Genomic DNA, 21,492 nt, shown 5'->3' with positions numbered 1-21,492 from the left:
TGAGATATATCTTCCTTATAAATAAAGCTTTATGCAGATCAGACTTCCATACTAAATCAGAGCTGTCTTTACTTGTCAAGTTCTGCTGTTGCATTTTGGTTTAATTTGCTTAGAATTTTTCATCTTTTCTTTGAGGGAAGGCTTGGAAAAGCAGAGAACCCATGCCCCCACCATAGTTAGGTGTTTGCTTCCCTTTCAGCAAATCTGTCTTGTGTAGCCCAGCGTTTCAAATCTGTAAGAGCACCTTGCATAACTCACAATATTGGAGTGGACAAACTTCTCTGCTTATTTAGTTGTTATCCACTTTCAGCATTGATTTATGTTAATGATGTGAGTGTTAAGCAGCTCTATGTATTTTGTAGTACAGGATAAACATCTGCCTGTCCAAAATCTCAGACTAGCAGAGTCTCCTCAAAAGTTAGGTCCTGATGTACAAGATACAGGTTTTCCTATGTCTGTCTTCCATCAGTTTAGTTTAACACAGTTTAAAGGCTTATTTAGTACCTGTAAAAGGCAAACTCAAGTAGTAAAAAAGCTGTTATCTGGATACTTGGTGGTTTAAGCAATAGATGCCAAAAGCTTTCAAAAACATTTTTGAATTGAGCATGTTAACCTGTACAAAAGAAAATTTGAAGCACCTGTCTTAGATGTGAGCGAAAGTGAGTCTGACTTATAATTTTCACCATTCCTCTTCCACAGTGCCTTCTCTAAATGTTCTGTGCAGGCCTTCGCAGTTTGTGTGAATGATGCCTCTATTCCCTCAAAGCCTTTGGTGGTCATTCTGATCAACCACATCAACTACAAATGTCTGAACTGGCCAACTCTGACAAGAGTTTCTGAACTTGCCAACAGTCACCAAATAACCTCAGAGAAGTGAAAGGTTTTTATAGGTTTCTTTCACTTAACCCCACTCTATTGTCTCTCTAGCTTTATTCACCATAGAGCTGTAATCTTAAATTTTAACTTAACCCAAGGAGGAAAGGAGCTGCAGACCTAATGATTTTCATTGCTAATTTTATGAAAATTTCAAGAACGAGAGCTGAAGGATCAAACCAAAACACCATCTTTATTACATATTCATTGGACAGACCTCTACTCTATTTTTACTACTTCCAAAATATTGCAGTACAATATCAGCCATATAGACCTTCACACAGGTGAAGGACTATGCCAGTGACAGGACTATATATAAGACTCTTAGAGTTTGCACATAAAAATATCAGTTGAAAGCTGTAATTCCAACTTTAACAGATTCGAAGGCTTATTGTAGTTTTGTGTCTCTGTTCATACAAGTTGAACAAGTTGCTACTCATCTGTGTTTGCCAATATTATGATTTTATTATAATACAGATATTACTGCATTTGGCTTCTCTCCAATTTATTTAAATGACATATTCTACTTCAGTGTTAATTAGGTGCAAGCTCCAAGATCTAAAAGATAAGACTATAATACTTTGGTACATTTCCTCTAAAATGCATTTTATGTGATTTATTAGGTACACAAAGATTCCAATCAGAAACATTAAATAGTTCTAACTTGTAAGGTATTGGAATTTTAGGTTTCTGAATGCTTTTTCTTCGTGAGCTACCTGCTTTTAGAATTTGAAAATTAATTTATCGATCCATTATCTGAGAATTTATATATTTAAGTTATATTTACATAAAAGTAAAACATCCTATTCAACTCATTTTAAAAATGTTTGTCATTTTCTCAACATTAGAGATCTACTGGGATATGCAGAGAGAGCATGCTGAAGCAGAGCTGGTTTAGCCAAGCCATCACCTCTCTCTCTCCATCCCCCGTACCTTAAGAAAAACGTTTAATGAAGGTGGAATCATACAGAACTTTTCTCTCTTCCTTGAAATCACATCCAGATTTTATCTCACTCTGCCAGTCCCGGACAGTTAACTAGTCTATTGATAACCATGTTAAAGATAATGGTGTAAAAAACCCCAAAGACTAGTTTTAAACTGAAAAGTTACCAGTTCATGCTTTTAATTCTTGCTACTACTGCATTTAGAAGGATATCATGCATTCTGAAAACAGTTAAATGATTTTAAAGCTTCCATATGTCAGTATAGCTTGTACCTGTAAAAAATATTTATCAGTATAATGGCAAAAACAGTATGTTTTAGAACATTTTCTATGTTTCAAAGAGAAAAATCACATAACTAAAGTAGTTGAAAAGAGATAAAAGTTATGCATTATTGACATCAGTGATTTCTGTAATGGGGAATGATGTAAGCCAAATTTTGCAGATGCCATGATGCAGTTATACTATAAAATAAAATACAGAGAAAATTGTGCAGACTTTCTAAGACAGCGGAAATACCCCAATATACTTTTCTCTTGCTTCTCGCCATCACGATATTATTATAATTTTAAAAAACATCTTATGTTATGAACACCTTATAGGCTAGAAACCACCTTAATTTCTATTCAAGATGTGGAAGAACAAGGCATAAGTGCTTTCCTTTACAAATGGACCTCATCTTGGGGTGAATAGGATTTAAGACCCTCCCCTAACTTTCACATGTTCTATTTGCTAATTTAAGTGATTGCCTCAACATGTTGAGCATGCATGTGAGCCATGAACTTTCTAGTCTGCCAAAAACAGCATCTGGCAGATTTTCCTATACCCATGACTCCTACACCTCTTCCTGCTGTGATGCAGGAAATTCTTACTTATTTAAACCTTTGATAGGTAATTTTCTATTTTCCTGTCTCTTAGGTACTTAGACAATACAGGCAACGCTCAGAAAGGACCTTGGGAGGGCTGTCTTCTTTTGTTCAGAAGCTTCAGTTAAAGAGAAGCAGTGGAAATATTTTTGCAAATAATTTATTTACCAGTCTACCCTTTCAGTGTTTCCTTTTACTTTACAACTTCTCTTGAAAGTTCATTTTTTCTGTTTTTTGAAAGAAATCACCTTCTTCCTGGCACAAGAAAAGCACAGAACATCCCTCTACTTCTCCTTTAAACCCAAAGACAGTATGAAAAAAATATCTGATTTTTAATGCAAAATATGCAAAATTACCCTCTCTTGATGGTGTTAACAGATATAAATTAACAGAAAAATACTTTGATTGATTTTTGGATTGGGCAAAATAGAAGAATTTATGGTTTTGTCTGGTGATAGTTTTATAGTTCTGTTTTGCTGATAGTTTTACTAGCATGAAAAAAGTTGTGAATGAGCATGAAAAAGTCCTAAAAGAATATGTAAGACACACCACTCAACTGCTCAACTGCTCACCCTTTGCAGATGTTACAGTGGGTGTCTACAGACTTCAGACATCATTCATGTTTATCACTTGTACAGGGGGACAGCTTTATTTTTGCACTGGAACAGATGTTTATGAGAATTCCACATCTTTGTAGTGTTTATTTGCCTTTCATCAATGCTTCCAAGCTCTTTCAACGTAAAATCAGTAGGAAAAACTAAATCTGTACAAGTGTTTCTTTGCCTCTTCTAAATTTGTTTTCTTAGATAATTAAAATATTTTTTGTTAAATTTATTTTGAAAAGGAACAAGTAAGGGTAGGTATGTATTAAAGTTACAAGAGTTACAGGAAAAACTTTTCCCAGACATAAAGTAATCAGGAAAATAAAACATTTAGGATGTTTAGAGATGTCTACAAAACTTAGTCCAAATTTCTGAATTTTTTGAAAGTATAATATTCTGTCTATTCTTTTAAATACTTATGTTGTTGTAGAAAATTTATGAGAAATGTAAATGGCTATTTTATGGAGTTGCTCAAAACCTTAATAAAAAATTCTTAAGTTTTCAATTGTGGTTAGTAAACTAATGTTCTACTCACTTATTATCTTGTTTTGGGTTTTTTTTTTTGTCAAACAGGTGCGTTTTATGAAATTGTTCAGAGCTTCCCTCGAGTGGAGGAAAATGTGCGAGTGGATTCATATGTAAACAGCAACAGGTGGAGAAGGCACTCAGAGTCTCTCAAATCAATTGACACCAACAGAGCCAGTATGGGCCAAGATTCCTCTGAGCCAGGGGGTTTCACGGACCTGCTGCTTGAAGAAGGACATGACAACACCACCCAGATTGAGGTAGATATTCATTCCATCTATTTTTTTATTCAATTTGTTGTCTTTGATTGGGGGTAAGTAAAAAATTAGGACATTTCCTTCAGTGTATTCAAATGTTGACAGGGAAGAGAACCTCCGGTCTTTGTGAACCTGTCAGCATGTGGAAGCTAGCTATCTCTTGTTCTGAGACTGGAACCTATCCTTTCTGACTTTTGAAGATAGTCTCTTGAGGCTGTCTGTTCCTTTACTGGAAAACACTTAAGGGAAGTCTCATGTTTTGGCAGTTCTGGAGACATGGAAAAAGAAGTAGTATTAAAATAAAATAAAACTGAATTATTTTTTAGAAGTTGGTATAAACACCTCAATTTACGAGACTTTATGCCTGTCTTTATGGAGAGCTATATCCAGGCACAAAGGGGAAAAGGCTCTAGAAAAATGAGAATTTGGAAGAAAATTCAGGTTGGTCATTGAAACAATTTGCACGTTATTTGAGCTTTGGTGTTCCAAAGAAGAATAACATGGATCAAGTCCATCTGTATGAAGTCTTAGTATATTCTCCCTCTCTTTCATGGTGTCATTCAACCTTTGATTTCTTGTTTAAAAAATTTTAACTGCCACATTTCCCTGTCCTCTGTCCTGTTTTGTTTGGTTGTTTTTGTTGTTGGGGTTTTTTTAAGTATTGGTTTTGAGGTCTTCTTATTAATAAAATCTACATCCTGTTTTTCAATAAAATACGGCTTGGAATAAACTACACTTAACATTTTCACTGTTTAGAATCTGCTTCCAAAGCAACAGTACTATTTATTTTTCAGTTCTGAGAAGCTCACTCTGACACAAACAAAACAGCTTTCGGATTTTGGGTTGTTATCTTACAAAGTAAAAAAGCAAAGCAATATAAAACCCATCTGTAGAGACAATGGCATGTCTGCAGCATGAGTGAAAAATAATAGTGCTTTCTGAGAGGTGTGTTTTCTGTTTATTTTATAAACTTCCCAGTTTTCACAAACCCAATTATGTTTCCTCTTGTATAAACATGGAAGTCACTGGTTGGTAAATTACAGTTTTGAATTGCATATTGCTTTTATAATTTCTGTTTTTCCCCTATGTAATCCTCATGTGCCCATACATGTAGCAACTCATACACACACAACACAGATCCATCTTGCAGGTAAAGTGCAAGATGTCTCAGTTACAGCAAAGTTTGAGTAGCTGATCTTTCCATGGCTTACCCACAGATCCCTATGCAGTGTCTCCCTTCAGTTCCAACTCTTATGAAGCAAAACAGGTCAGATCTCCCCCTCTAACACTAATGTATAGCAAGATTTGGGAAAGGAAAAAAAAAAAAAGAAAAAAGAGAATGCTTGCAAATCAATATACATAGAATGGCATTTTTCCAGGGACATCTTTCCTGTCAGATTAATGGCCTTACAGTGTCTTAACCTGAATAGTGCGTCAACCTTACTGAGTTTATTGAATTCAGGTTTTGTGTTCTGTTGTAACCCTCTTTTTCTAAGGTCTTTTCAGCACAATAAGATATCTGAGTTGTGGTTTTACACATTATCGGATTCTGTTGAAAATCCCTACTACACCACACAGGCATCTTACAAAACAAAATGTTGATGCCTGGCTTTATAGAGGAGGTAAAGTGTACTATAGATATTCAGAGAGGAAGAATCCGTATGTCGCAGTTTTCTGCAGCTTGGGAGCTTATCAGTAGTGTTGGAGAGCATATTGATTATTTTAAATCCTTGCTCTGTGTACATTGCAGGGCTTGCTAAAGAAAATCCAGAGAATGAGTATTACCTGCCACTTATATTTAGCAATGCTACAGGATGACAACCTCCCTCCTTTACAGATACTGTTTCTCTCTAAAATATTTTCTAGGCTTACCATGCAAATGCAGAAGACTTCTTTAATAGGAAGACAGACAGCAATGTTTTCACTTGAAATTATTTCTTGTTCTTCTTTTCAATGATGAGTTTACTTTACCTGCAGCTTTAGAAACCCAAAAAAAACAGCCCTTGCCCTCTCTCAACCCTGCCCCTCCCACCCCCCAAGAAAAACAACAAAAAAAAATCCAAACCAACCCAAAACAGCCAAGGACAAAAGGGAGCCACTAGGCAGAAATTTCTACATGCTGTTTAAAATTAACTCTAAATATTTCCCTTGTTATCAAATCTATGCTGTCATAAGGTGCCTGTTTATAAATGTGCAGCCTCTCTGGTCCAAGAGATGGAGCAGTGTAACCATCAGGGACTCCAGGACGTTTGCTGTCTCTCTTCACATCTCTGTTTTGTCTCGTGCATTTGTTTGGCACTGTGATTCAGGAAAGGACTCATGCAAAATAATATACATATTCAGTTACTTTTTTAAATAAAGATGTTCTCTGGAATTGGACTTGAACTAAATTGCTGAGATTAGCAGAAGCAGTGGCTATAGCCATTTGATGTGCAAGACCTTCCAGAAAGAGCAGGGCCTTGAGAAGAAGACGACAAGATCTCCAAGTTCCATTGTGTTGCCATAGAATAGGAATGTTGTGGTCCATGGGTGCACTGTTGTGGCAGCACAAGCCCACAAAACTGGAGGTGGCAAGAGAAGGGCAAAGGACGGGAAGAACAGGTTTCTGCAGCAAGCCAGATTGGAGAGCTGACAGCTACCTGTAAATTATGGAGTAAAATCAATATATAACAAATACTTATCATAAACACTTTATAAAATAGTATCACTATCTTGAAAGTATTCCTCTTTTCTCCTACTTTGGTAGGGCTATTATACTGTGTCGATTAGAGACTATGAGGTAAATCTAAAAAGGCTCCCAAGGATGGAGGTTAGCCTCATTTCCTTTATTTGCAATTGGTGTTTTAGAGCCCAAATACAGAGGAGAGTCATACTCCATAAGCGGCTTATTATGGTTTTATTGCCACTACATAAAGTAGCCAAAGAGAGGGAGAAAGCTCCCATGGCAGCCCATGGCTTGGACAGGGGCACTCTGTGCTGGGTCAGGAAGTGGCTCGAGGGCCGGGCCCAGAGAGTGCTGGTGAATGGAGCTGCATCCAGTTGACGGCCGGTCACTAGTGGTTTCCCCCAGGGGTCAGTACTGGGCCCAGTCCTTTTTAACATCTTTATCAATGATTTAGATGAGGGGATTGAGTCCAGCATCAGCAAATTTGCAGATGACACCAAGTTGGGAGGGAGTGTCGACCTGCCAGAAGGCAGGAGGGCTCTGCAGAGGGATCTGGATAGACTGGAGAGATGGGCTGACTCCAATGGAATGAAGTTCAACAAGGCCAAGTGCCAGGTCCTGCACTTTGGCCACAACAACCCCCTGCAGAGCGCTGGGGACAGAATGGCTTGTGAGCAGCCAGGTGGAAAGGGACCTGGGAGTGCTGATTGACAGGAGGCTGAACATGAGCCAGCAGTGTGCCCAGGTGGCCAAGAAGGCCAATGGCGTCCTGGCCTGGATCAGGAACAGTGTGGCCAGCAGGACCAGGGAAGTGATCCTTCCCCTGTACTCTGCATTGGTGAGGCCACACCTTGAGTATTGTGTTCAGCTCTGGGCCCCTCAGTTCAGGAAGGATATTGAGGTGCTGGAGCGGGTCCAGAGAAGAGCAACGAGGCTGGTGAAGGGACTTGAGCACAAGTCCTATGAGGAGAGGCTGAGGGAGCTGGGGTTGTTCAGCGTGGAGAAGAGAAGGCTTAGAGGCGACCTCATCACTCTCTTCAACTACCTGAAGGGAGGTTATAGCCAGGTGGGGGTTGGTCTCTTCTCCCAGGCAACCAACAATAGGACAAGGGGACATGGGCTCAAGCTCTACCAGGGGAGGTTTAGGTTAGATGTTAGGAAGAAATTCTTTACAGAGAGGGTTATCAGGCATTGGAACGGCCTACCCAGAGAGGTGGTGGATTCACCATCCCTGGAGGTTTTTAAAAAGAGATTGGATGTGGCCCTTAGTGCCATGATATAGTAACTGGAGTTGGATCAGAGGTTGGACTTGATGATCTTGGAGGTCTTTTCCAACCCAATCTATTCTATGATTCTATAATTCTATAAAAAGTACAGGTGTAAAAAGAGTGAGATCCCATGTTATATAGGTGGATACAAAAGTCACAGTTCTAAAGAAATCCCCAAAGCAGTTGTTCTTGGGGCAGGTGAAGAAGTATGTTGTCAGCAGTTCAAATCAGCTGTATGGGTCAATCCCAAAAAGAGTATTCTGGTGACACATTGCAACAAGTTGGCTTTGTGGCAAATGAGAATTTTAGAGTCTGTTGAAGATAGGAGAATCCATGGCTAAGCCATATTTCTTCCCAAGGGTCACAAAGCCAAAACTTAAAACCTTATACCTGGAATAACTTTGGGACTGTCAGAAGCTGAAGTGTTTCCCACTATACCAGAGGAGTTTTTTTGAGTTTGGAAGCATCAAAATCACATCCCATATGCACTACATGGTGCTTGGGAATGGTCAGTGCAAAGGCAGCTTCCATGGTCCTGCAGGTGGTGGATGGGGGAAATGTGTACCACGCTGTGGTTACAGGAATCTCAAAGACAGGGATTGTTGTGGGATATATATTAGAAATCAGGTGGGAAATTCCAACATGAAGTGCTACCTGTATCAACAATTCTTTCTAGAAAGTTTGTTTCTCAAATTTCTGAGATTTCACAATCTCATAATTTCAAGTCTAGCTTTCTTTTTGGTTTTTTTTCCTCCCATCTTTCTTAGGATTCTTGTCTTGGGGGTCAGGGTCCTTTTGGGTTTTTTGGTTGTTGTATAATCCATCACTTTTGTTTATTGTGCTGAGGGCATTCAGAAGTGCCTTTTACTTATGATAAATAGAGCCTAGGAAATGCAATGTTTCAGGTGGAATTTGTTGCTGCAAACACTGTAAGTCCTTGTAAAAGCAGTGAGTGTGAAAATACATCTTCATGAATATGTCTAGTTTGGCATGTCTTCTTTCAAGCAAGGAGAAAAATAAGTCAAATATACTACTTTTCTTCATATAGTCTCATAAAAGAAAAGTATGCTCCATAATAACTCACTTTTATTAAGTAAATTAATATTAATATTGTTAAAATATACACAGCTTCATGGTCATGGTGTGACAGTTGTTCAATTGACCCCAAAGCCCTGTAGCCATAAAGGTAATGGAGGCAGATATTGGAGGTTCTTGCTGCCTGTTGCTCTTCTGCATTTACTGGAAAAGGAGCTGATCTCTGAAAAGCATCTAGTATGGATTATGGGTCCCCAGTATTCACCACTGAGGTATCCACAAATGAATTCCTAATGTAGGTCTGACTACTGAGCACTGAAAAAAGCTTAATAATGCATTAATATACAATTGTGCATTTCAAAACTTCTGCATCATAATTTTTCCATTGTTTAAAATGTGCATAATTTTTCAAGTAATATCCTATGTTTATGGCTATGTGTAGCACCACACAGAACTGATTCTCCTTCTGTATGTAGAGTTTTGATCTCTTTATCACAGGTCTTCTGTAAAACAGCCCCAACTGCAGCTGACTTTATAGAAAGGTTTTGGACAACTTGCTTGATGGTCCTTTGTTTCACCACTCTCTCTCCCTGGTCCTTGTGTTTGCAGTCACCTCCAGTGCACAGTAGAACACTGACAAGTAAAAAAACAGAGAAATTGAAGTGGAAAAGTCTCTAATATATAGCTTGCATTGGCATGAGCAGAAGATAACAAACTTTGCAAAATAACTTTAGATCATGTGAATTACTTTCAAATTTTTGCCATTGTGTGGAGATACTACATCAAAACAATAGTCTTTCGCACACTTCAAATATCAAAAATAAATCCACCAATAAAATAATAGATTAAATCATAGTCAAGCTTGTGCTGAGTGCGGTAAAGTTTTAATGCTTTGCACCAGGAAAAATATGGGGAAAACGTGATTTTTCATATAAAGTCTTAGAACAGAATGAATGATTGCAACTGTATGACAGAAAAAGATTCAGTTCCAAGCAATAAACAGCATGCTGAGCACGCTAAATCAAACCAAACTTCAACTTTATATTACTTTCTCCACCCCTCCTAACATAGTACTTGCAAGCATAGAAAATTGTGGCTGTTTCAGTGCAAAATATTTTTTTTTCTGTAGTGAAGTGATTCATTTATTCCTGTGGATGTTACTGATATCTCATGCTGTGTATTGCTTTTAACTAAAATAGAGTTGTTGTTAACTGAAGACACTCTTCTTTCTTTTTTCTCTCCTTTCTTTACTTTCTCTAAATGTTGTTTGAAATGTAAATTTTAGCACTCCCTGTAGTTTATACCTGAAAATCGTCTTGCCCCTATTGGAATAACACTGCTGGATTTCCTACTAAAAATGGTCTTTTGCTGAATTTTGCATTTTGACCCAGAGCTTGTGCCCAGAAGAATGCTTCTCCCTTATTGGTCCCAGTCATTCATGGAAGTGATGATGTCTGATTCTGACTGGTAAAAACAACAGAAGGGATTGAGTTTTACAGCCCTTGGGACTTGAGAGCAATTACTCTCAGCTACTAACAGCAGTGTCAGCATGCCCATTGCTGTGTTCTCACTTCAAGACTGAGCAAGGAAGAACATAAACGGTTAAGATGAAATTCCCCTCAACTGGGTAAATGATAAGTCAATCCTGTGATTACTGCTCTAACGCATATATTTAAAGTAGAAAAATTTGACCATGCATTATTGAAACCTTAAAACTAAACAATTTCATATCATAGCCTCATAGTGAGCTGTCAGTTTGGCCAAGCCTACCTCTGTTTTGTTCCTGTTTTCCTATTTTTTCCCTTTTTTTTTTTCACATCCCAGTGCTTTAACGCCAGTTGCATCTGAAGGACTTAGAAGGAGCAGTGTCAATAGCACTTATTCTGAAACCCTAGTCTCTCCAGGTTACTGAGAAGCACGTTCTGTATTTAAGAAAAAAACTTATTATCACATAGTCTAATGAGCATTTCTGTTCTTTTTCCTCATACCAAGCTATGAGAGTGTCACGCTTTACTTCTAAAGTCTGTTTTCTGACTTGCAATTTTTAAAGCCTTTAATTACCTAGGTAGAGTTGCCTGCTTGTTTAGCTTTTAAATTTATAGTTCTAATATTTTGCTTAAATAGTATTTGTGTCTTCCTTTCCCTAAAGTTAACAGTGCAAGTCAATTCCACAGGCAACATTTTTTGTATAGTCATTCAGTTTAACAATATTGGGGATACTATTGGTCTCTACACTGGGACAGAATTCTTTTTTAATGCATAGTCACATATGAACGTGCATTATGAAATATCAAAGTAACACATGTTCATTACACAGGTTTAACCAGATTTTAGGCTTCTAATTTTTATTTTAGTTGAAATATTTAACATATAATTGAGGAGGAAAGAAGCTTTGCAGAACAAAAATTTGTCACAGGAGTTGACTGATTCATTAGAGAGCAAAAGAGTGGTACTTCTGTTCTGAAATCTGTATTTGCAAAAACAACTTAAACAACTGAAAAACTATCAGTTTTATCTTTGATACCTGCTTTGTGATGTTGCTTCATTTGAGGAATGGATTCTAGACTATGTTATTTAGTTCAAACAATATTTAGCCCTTGACTGAAATAAGGGAAACATCAAATTTTGGTTTAGCATCATTTTAGTTCTAGGTGAAGAAATATGTTTTAATGATTTAATTACATGGCTGCAGCTTGCCAGGTCTACTTGCAAAATCTTTATCAGAACAAAAGTTATATTCATTCTTATTTTTAATTTTAAGGAAGTGTAGTTATTTCTTTTTTACATTTAATAATTACTACATCATGTGATTTTTTTGGTGTATGTATATTTTTGGTTCATGATTCATTCAAGAGAAGGAGGAAAAATTTGGGTTCCTCCCATAGGCTTGCAAATATTTTTCTCCATTTTTGATTAAACTTTGGCCATCTAGTATAGCCCTAGAATTTCCAGGGATATAACAACTGTGACTATAAAACATGGTTTTACAGTTGAAAGTGGTATTGCATCAAGTTTTCAGCAATTTCAGACCCTATCTTATGATGCCCTAGGCCATGTCAGTTGTACTGATAACACAGTTGTCTTGCTGACTTTAAGCCAGTGTAACATGGGCCCAGAAGTCTTTGCTGTAATAGATGTTCATGTCTCTGATATTTCCATAATGCTCTAGATTAAACAAACTTCCCATATGATTCCTGTCTACTGCACATAATTAAACTCCGAAAGCTGTGGAGCTCATTGACACTAAATGTTGTGGATGTCAAAATTTAAAAAATCAGACAAATTCATGGAATACAAATTTGTCAAGGATTATTAAACATAAAAAGGAGTTTCTGAAGAGCAGATCACTGGAACCTAGGGAAAATGGGGAATTGGCATTGTTTGTCTTGGGTCCCCTGGGCTTCCTGGGCATCATGCACAGGCACAGAATCACAGAATATTCTGAGTTGGAAGGGACCCACAAGGATCATTGAGTCCAACTCTCATTCACTCATTTCTGAGGACCAGACTAAAATTACGTTTAGCCAAAAAGAGTCCAGCTGTTCTTGTGCCTTTATTGGTATCCATTTACTAGATTTACTGAAATGTCATGTTATTATTTTCATATTTAGAAGCTTGAAAGTTGCAGCAGAAATTTAAGATGTACTGAAGGAAGAGTCTTGGGATATGCTGGAGTTGCACTGAAATCCACTGAAACCATTTTGGTTATACCTTTTGCTTTTCTATGTAGCAGAATATTTAGTTGCAAAATTTTTATTGTAAGAGAGCTAACATTTGCTGTTAAATGATACAGTTGATAGAGTAATCAAAAACTAAGATGTATGAGATTTTCTTGCCATATTTTAATCTACTTTTTTTCTACAGAGGTTGTTATTGCTATTTTAGAATGTTTTTATTCACACTTGCCAGAGTTAATTTTAGAAAATACCTTGTTACTTTGGAGGTGGAGAATGTCATTTGTTTTCAGACTGAGTCAAGGGAAAAAATATGTTCCTTTTTTATGTGATATTACTGAAAGTATTTGAACTTTCTCTTCATGTGACATCCTAAGTCAAACTAAAAGGCCTGAAAATTGTTGCTACATTCAGTATTTAAGTAATATTTTTAGTAAAGTACAGCCAGAAAGTGAATTGATCTGGAAAGCAGCATAGATCACATATGAAATAATCTAATTCTCTACTCTTACTAATCACAACAAACAGTATGTCATCTGCAATTAAAAGCAGAATCTGGGATAATCATTTATTTACTCACTATTTTTCACTTGTCCGACTGAGTTTTTCACCAGTGATGTCACGCTTTCTAGCCAGCCAGCAGACTGATATATCACTGTCTTGTTTTCTTTCAGGCTTTCAGTTGCAAAATGGTAAACTAGAGAAAAGCCTCATACATCTTTTTGTTTTGAATACATTCATTGCTTACTTATATCAAGGTCATCTTTACACTTGTACTGGGCGTTGCTGCAGTCTTCAGCTGGACTGAATGTATTGACAGCTTGATAAAAAGTACTGTAGCAATGAGCCTGTAAATGTTTCCAATAATTTCAATCTAAACTCAAAAGTTGATGGTTCTGCTATCAACTCAGGTATAGCTGAAAAAGGCAAAGACTGGAGGTGACATTCATTCTCTATTTCCTTTAAGCTTCGGGGGAGAAGATGGGGAAAGAAAGAAATTAAAAACTAGTTCCCCCACTCCTAAGTAAGAGAACTCCATTGTAATCCTGAGTTCATTTTACGTGCTTAGCTATGTTGGCACACAAGGCATTTAATTTAACATATTGATGATAATGAATTTTTATAACAAGGAAGGAGACAGGGAATTCAGAGTTTAAGGGAATCTGCCTTTGAATTTTCTTCATTATGTTTTACATTTCCATATCCCTCTTCATCTCCAGCTTCCTAAAGCACATTACAGTTATACCAGAATCACTGAACTCTTGGCTGAAAAGAGCTGTGAGCAGTATCAACAGACCTTGTACTTTCTTTCTGAATTAATTATTTCAGTCATGCATGCCTTAGCCCTTGCTTGCAGAAGTTTGCTGAAAATAGATTCAGCTTGTGAGAACTGAATATGTGTGGCTGTGAAGACTGGGAAGGTCTCTCCTTTCCTGGGCATTTCCTTTCTGATCCTTTTCATCCCATTCACCTGGAGTGTCCCAATGAGGGAGGAGACTTGTATCGATTTGGTCATGCAAAAAGCAGAAGACTGTGTTCATTTCAACCCATGCAAAGCAAACAGCCTTAGCTAATTTATTAGCACACAGCAAATTGTGCATAGCTGATTGGAGCCAGGAGTGAGGGTGAATACATTACCAGGCTGTTAGTGCAGAGGAATTTGGGTAGGTGAGTAAAAAGTTATCACATTAAGCCACATAATTCCAGTTTGGATAACACCAGTCCTTACTGATAGATTTTCAAAGCCATAGGAATTCTAATGACATTGATGTATTATTCCATACCTATTAAAATCTTTCATGTTTCTTTAATACTGGAGTCTATTATCTGTTATCCCAAAACAGTAGCAACTTGGCATGTAAGCAGATGAGTGCTTTGTTTCTGATTCAGTCAGACATTTCCTTTGACTCTGTGTAAAGGTAGTAATTATAACTTCATTATAACTAGCAAGTGTGAGTAGAGTCCTTTCCAAATCTTCATTTGCGAAACCTAGCCATGATGATAACTTCATTCAATGTCTGTCTTCATTGTGATCATGTAAGTTATATAGACTTTTCAAAGACAATAATAAATGGGGCTAAAGCTCAAAATTCATATCAAGAGGGGTATCAAAGTTAAGAAAGTTCCATTTGTAAAATGTGCATTTGTCCTTCCAAAAATACTACCTAAATGCTTTCAACTGTTGAAGAAAATGCTGAGGAAATGCCTTTAATAGTAGTATTTCATACACTGAATAGAAATTAATAACTAATGAAAATAATCTGGGGTTTTTGGTTATTTGTTTTCTTTCTTCTGTAACACCAACATGCATTCATGTGCAGCATGTCTAAGTTTTCACAGACTATCAGTAATAAAACAGTATATTTATTTCTAGAAAACAAAATTGGCAATGGAGATCTTGGAGAGTCTACAACAAATTGAACAATTTGCAGTGTGAATAACAAGGGAAAAAAAAAAGAAAAAGGACAGAAAACATATCCAACAGACCTCTTAGTGGCACAACATTTGACAAAAGTAGAGGGATGTGACAGGGTTACTGGAAGTTTGTTTCATTCATTTGTATCAAGCTGCATGACTTTTCATGAGTGCCTATTAAAATTTTTAAATAAATCAAAACATCATTCTCTGAGTGTTCCTTCTGTAGCCTTAGCAACAAAAGTAGAAAGAAGGAGAAATTGCAGATGGAAATCCTATCTGTCTGATCTCATATAGGTGGAGCAGAAAATGTCATGAGGGATAAAATGCCATGATCTCTCAGAGGTATTCCCCTTTGACTCCAGTAGAGACCGCAAAACAAACTGTTTCTCAGGTTCTTCCTGCCTCAGGCAAAGTATGAATGCCTCTCTCCTGGTGTGTGAAAAGAAAAGTTTCTTTCAGTGCTAAAATAGGCATAATCTGGCTCCAAGGTGCTACTGCTGAGTTTAGCCGTATCCAGGAGTGGGCCAACAATGTGGTTTCCATAGGTCAACAACCCAATGGTTGTTCATTTTGGTGGTAAAACTGGCTGGCTGGCACAGTGGTTTATAGCAAGTTTGGTGAACATATTTGAAACATCTTCCTTCCACAGTTATAAACTAGTGCACCCAATGTTCCTATTGGTCTAGAAAACAAAACAGTCAATTCTTACAGTTGGACAATTGCTGACTATGTAGTTGAAAGAAAAAGAAATTTATTTCTGAGAATTTTTTTTTTCAATAGAAATAGAACTTTTAATGTTTTCATTTAATCATTAACAGTGCTTGAAGTGTTGATTTTTCTTATATTAGTGTATCAGGAATATTATTCCATGACCTTGGAAATCAAACTTATTTCTTAAATACACTGCAGAGGTTTTGTTTCTCACATAAACATTCAGTAAAGGCTAGTACACATCCGTATACCACTCTAAAAATGCATATGAGTTTACACTAAATACAAGGCCACTGTGATTGCTACAAAAGGCTGAGATATGTACAAGTGGTTTTCTTTTTGGTAGTAGTTAATATTGAAATTGAAGGTGAAATTCAGCTCTTCAGTTTGGATACCTAAGTATAGGTGCATGTGATGTAGATGAAGTATGTGCAAGTTTGTCCAAGAACATGAACTGACAGGACAAGGTAGAATGGCTTTAAACTGAAAGAGGGTAGGTTTAGATTAGATGTTAGAGAGAAATTCTTTACCATGAGGATAGTGAAGCACTGGAACAGGTTGCTCAGAGAAGTTGTGGATGCCCCATCCGTGAAAGTGTTCAAGGCCAGGTGAGATGGGACTTTGAGCAACCTGGTCAAGTGGAAGGTGTCCCTTCCCACAGCTGGGGGGATGGAATGGAATGAGATGGTCTCTAAGGTCCCTTCCAACCCAAAGTATTCTATGATTCTGTGATCACAGATGGTGGAAATTTAAGGTGAAAGTTACCTAGCAGTGGATATCCGATATCATTTTGGGCACTGTGGTTATACTGAATGGTCCATTGCTGCTCCTGTAGGATAAGGTTCTGCTGTAGGTACTGAATCATATGTGCAAGTTTCAGACAGCCCTGGGTTCCTCCTGTGCTTAGGCAATTATATGTCACCCATGGTCAGTGCAGTCAAAGTGGGTATTTAGTTTGCTCTAGAGTGAACCTGGAAACTTCATGAGCTGGCAAAACTTCACTGACAGCATTTACTAGATCTGTGGTCCTGACAATGAGTGCTTACAAATGTAGTTCTTACACAGACAGCTGCACCTGCAAACCGATTACCACCCTGCTCAGCTACCTATTTGCTCGTCTAACTCTGAAGTGAAAAGATATAATTTTTAATTTTTTTTACAGATATACCAACAACAAATTGAATCAAGCAAAATAAAAATGGTCTGGTTTTGGTCAGGGTCAAAATGTTGAGATTATTCCTCTCTTTTACCACTTCCTGTCTCATTGACCACCTCCACCTCCAGTAAAAAAAAGGGTTTTTTGGAACCCAAGTAAAATCTCATGACTTTATCTTTCACTGTTTTTCAGTGCTTAGGTGTTTGGCATCACTTCTGTTGCTTAAAATTGTGAAAAGACACCCTTGCAGTTAGAAGTAATTCTGTACTGCCATGTGTGTTATCTTCCAGTGTCCTGCATTTAGATGAAAGCCAAACGAGGAAATACAAGTTTCTGAAACTTTCCTCTTTGAATTGCTCTACTCTGAAAGAACAATATAGATTTAGAAGTTATATGCAAGAAAAAATAGCATCTATCAAAACCAAAATAATGTGTTTAATTTTTAAATACTTGAGAGTATTGGATCAACTACATTCTGGGTTAACTTGAAGGCAGTGGTGTTTTTCAGAGACCGTAGAGGGAGGATATTATTTAACATCTTGATCTTATCAGAGTAATTGTTAAGTGCTCAGACTATCCCTCTTGAAAAGAACAAGAGTGCAGATTCTGCAGAAAGCTTATTTGGAACCTGATGTCATGCAAAGGCAGCAACTTGGATACGCCTGTCTAGGCAATATGTAACTAATCAAGAATCTCAACTAAATATGATGTCTTACAGTTGTGGCACGAGAGCTGTCTAGGGATTTGGTTTTTTGAGTGTGACTGCAAGATCAGATAAAAAAACATTTTCTGTGACAAGTCCTTAAGAAATGTGGTTGGTCAGAACAGTTTGTTAAAATCACGTGTTCTTTTCACTGTTCTTGCGGAGAATATCCTGTTACAGATGTACAGAGAAAAATACATGTGAATAAAACAAAATGAATCCCTTTTTCAAACCAAAGAGTAAGCTTTCAAAAGAGCAGTAGCAATTGCTACAGGTTAATCCCTTTCATCATCACTATCTTTCTCTCTAAGGCATGAATTGTAATTTTGAAATTTTACATATTGATTGTGGATTGCAACCAGTTCTCTGTTTTAGTAACTAAAGATTCATGTGCATGTGAGAGCCAAACTAGAAATTGCTCTGGTTAAACAGACTACCAGTTTTGGTTGCAATCTGCTTAAACCAAGTGCTTTCCAGAGAAGCCCTGGTGATGCAGTTCGTCCTGTTATGCCCAGGCTCTGTGCTGAGCATGCTGCTGTCTGGCTGTATGCTGACCAGCACACAGCTGGACTGAACAGCATGGCCTTGGCAAAGATTGGTGCTGAGGTGTACATAGGACATTTTAAAAGCTTTTAATTAGGCTTTATCTCTACAGGTAAAATGCTACTGCATTAATAAACCCATGCACCTGCCTGTATCAACTTTGTATTGGTCGTACATGTTCCTACAACTAATTGCCCTACAATTTTGGCTCTGAACCCTGATGGATCCCTGAGACACAGTATTAAGGGCTTAGAACTGCATCACACACGAGTGTGGAGGGAGCTTCGTGCACTGTCCTACAGAAAACCCTGATCAACTAGAAACTATACCTGCTAATATTAAGTCAGTCCTCTAGATCTGTAACACTTCATATGAATTTAGATTTCCCATTTTACCTCCTCATGTGAGGCCTCAGGGTTCTTGTTTGTGTCTTGGTTGCTCTTTTCCTCCTGTCTCTTCCAATAGAGAAGTGCCAGAGAATGGGAAACAAGGATGATGTACCTCTCCTGACATCTGAACACATAGTGGAGAAATACATAGGCTACAGAGAGTTTAAAGTTGTTCCAATACCTGGATTAAAAAGAAAAAATAATATATAATATTAAACTGAACTTATTGTATATTTAGGGGGAGGAAAAAATTTGCACAAACGTGGCTGTAAGTATGTCAAAGTACATACGCTCAGAAATACACTGTTTGTTGTATTCCACACAGGAGGTGGATCTTTAGAAAACTGAATCTGTAAAAGCTAACTTGACAAAAACATAGTTATTTATGGCATTATCTGGAGTCATGAGCCCCCAAGAATGGGCCTGGTAACAGACATGGCATTATAGCCACTGATGCTCTGTAGTCTAGACCTGGCAGATAGTATTTATGTTTATAAATAGTAATTTTCACAGTTCCAGTTTTATGAACACTTTAGTCATTTATATAGATCTAAAAATGAGAATATAAACTCTAAAACCTGTGTCATAATTACACCAAAATGAAATTCTGCCAGGTGTTTTAATGGACATTGCATTGAAATGGTTCCTATTATTTTCCTTTAGTAGAGAGGGTGCTACAGAGCAGTTAATAAAGGCTTATTTTGAGAATGTCATTTCTCAGACTCCTGCTCTAGCAAATCAGGAACAAAACTGCATAATAAATATTTCCCTACTGTAATTGGTTTTTGAGTGACTTGGCGATTTGGCTTTTTTCCTCTCTTAAGTAAGGCATTGCAGAGATTTTTGCTCTTTTGAAGCTTGTCTCATATGACAAGACAATCCAAGGGGCTTTATGAGACTGCTGTAATGACCCCTAAATAGGCTGACAGTATTATAGCAGTCCCCAAGAGAGAAGCTTCTTTTTGAAAGGGGCTGAATATCATGGAAAAGTCAATGGTTCCACATTGACTTTTCACAAAGCCGGAAAGACTAAATGGCTTTTTGGATTAATAACAGTTTTATGGTATCCTTCTCTTGCAGACTGTCTGTCAATGTGTGTGACTCTCCATTATAGGTGCTGTCAGGAGCTCTGAAAAGTGCAGTTTAGAAACCTGGGAACTTAAGATGTTGTAGAGCTGTGTAAAGCCTTGTGTCTGCATAGGGGAGAGAGCTGTGAGCTAAATGCCTTTGTTTCATCCCAGCTGATGACATCATTTAATGTTTACAATAACCTACAGATGTAAATCAGTCTGATTCTGGGCAATGCTGCTTCATACTGGCCCTAGTGAAAATCTGAGTTTGAGGACTGCTGCACACACACAGTAGCTTTCAGGACTCTGCAGAGCACTTGTGTAGTCTCTTCTTGGAGAATATAATGTGAGATGAAGTTCTTGACCCTAGTGCACTCAGACACAGAATTTCGTCTTCTATTAGATTGGGTTCCCCTCATTCATTAGTCGTCACATTAGCTGTTCAAAATGGATTTTGCTAGGGTTTGTGTAATCAACAGTGATGTTCTCAGGCTTTCTTCAGGTTCTGCTGATTGCTGATGTGAAGCATGTATGCTATGCCCGTATTTGTATATATATTCCCTTAGTTTTTTTCACTTCAGATATTTAAAAAAAAAAAAAAACACAAAAAACAACAAAAGGAATCTATCGTAGCTTTGTCTCTATGCCCCATACATGTCCTCTGTAAGACTTTGATGTTGTATCTTATCTTTGTTGATGTATCTTATCTGCTGAAATTAGAGCTTTCACATTTTGACAGACCGGTTCAAATCAAGTACTCCTTAGGGTTCTTAGATTACCAATTCCTATAAAACTGTAAAATTGCAACATAGGATTGCTATGTTATGATTGTAATTATGGTACTCCCTGTTAAAATGAGTTACAGGACAGCAGCATGCAAAATGTCTCTTTCCCCATTTTCTCTGGTCTTAATCTTCCCACTAGGACCCCATCTCAGGAGAGGTGATCTTGTCTCATCTCCTGTGCTAATGACTGTTAGATTAAGGGTATTCTCCATGTGTCCTTAACACCTGCTCTTGTCTCACTCAGTCTCTGCCTAAGGAAAATGTAAATAAATGAGGAAAAATCAGTTGCAACACCATACACACATGCTTCCCCTGCCCAGGTAATGCAGAGTATGAACGTGCATTTCTCTGGCCCCTTCTTGATGCCCAAAAACGAGCTATTGGGAAGAGGCTTTCCATCAGCTGCAATGAACAGCTATCTCAAGTCCCACACAAGCTGTCATCTCTGTTCTCCCCCTTGTGCTGCTTTTAGCTGGTGGGGACTAATAATATTCAGAAATATAAAAGCAATTTTCTAGCAAAAGTCTGAAACAATTCAGAAGTCAATTTTAGCTGTATGATAGGCACAGATACTGTAAGAGAATAGCAAACATTACATGAGACTGGGTAAGAGTGAAAATAGTTTTGAGGAAGCTGTTTTTGCTGTATCTCTGCAAAATGGATCACCAGAACTGCTTTATTCTTTAGGGAAATAATTTTAATTGCTAATTCATTTTCTCCCTCTAAATATCCAAAGAAGTATTATTATCTTTGGTTTCTTGCTGAAAATTTGTGTTTAAAAAATATAGAATTGCCTGTTTTGTCCTTTCAGTGTTTCCGTTTTAGTCTACAAATGCACCTTTTAGAAAGCATAATTCTCTGATTATGCTTAAAGAAATGCTTAAAGACGACTTTCTGAACTTAGTAATAGGTGATGAATTTTCTCAGTATTAATATTTAGGGGAAATATTAGCAGCAATTTCAGTTAATTTAAAAATAGACCTTGTCTGTGAGTTTGGCAATATTTGGGCA

General features: G+C 37.4%; 1 protein-coding gene across 1 annotated transcript in view; it reads left to right on the top strand.

Moving 5' to 3' along the window:
- The window catches only part of PLXDC2 (plexin domain containing 2), a 255,655-nt gene that overhangs the window by 109,511 nt on the left and 124,652 nt on the right, over positions 1-21,492 (top strand). Inside the window, exon 2 of the mRNA XM_027658758.1 lies at positions 3,856-4,067. Coding sequence (XP_027514559.1) covers positions 3,856-4,067 — 212 coding nt within the window. The remainder of the gene's footprint in view (positions 1-3,855; positions 4,068-21,492) is intronic.

The sequence above is a fragment of the Corapipo altera genome, unplaced genomic scaffold (genome assembly GCF_003945725.1).
Source record: "Corapipo altera isolate COAL_440 unplaced genomic scaffold, ASM394572v1 63, whole genome shotgun sequence".
Taxonomy (NCBI): Eukaryota; Metazoa; Chordata; class Aves; order Passeriformes; family Pipridae; genus Corapipo; species Corapipo altera.
This window is presented reverse-complemented; position numbering and strand designations above follow the sequence as displayed.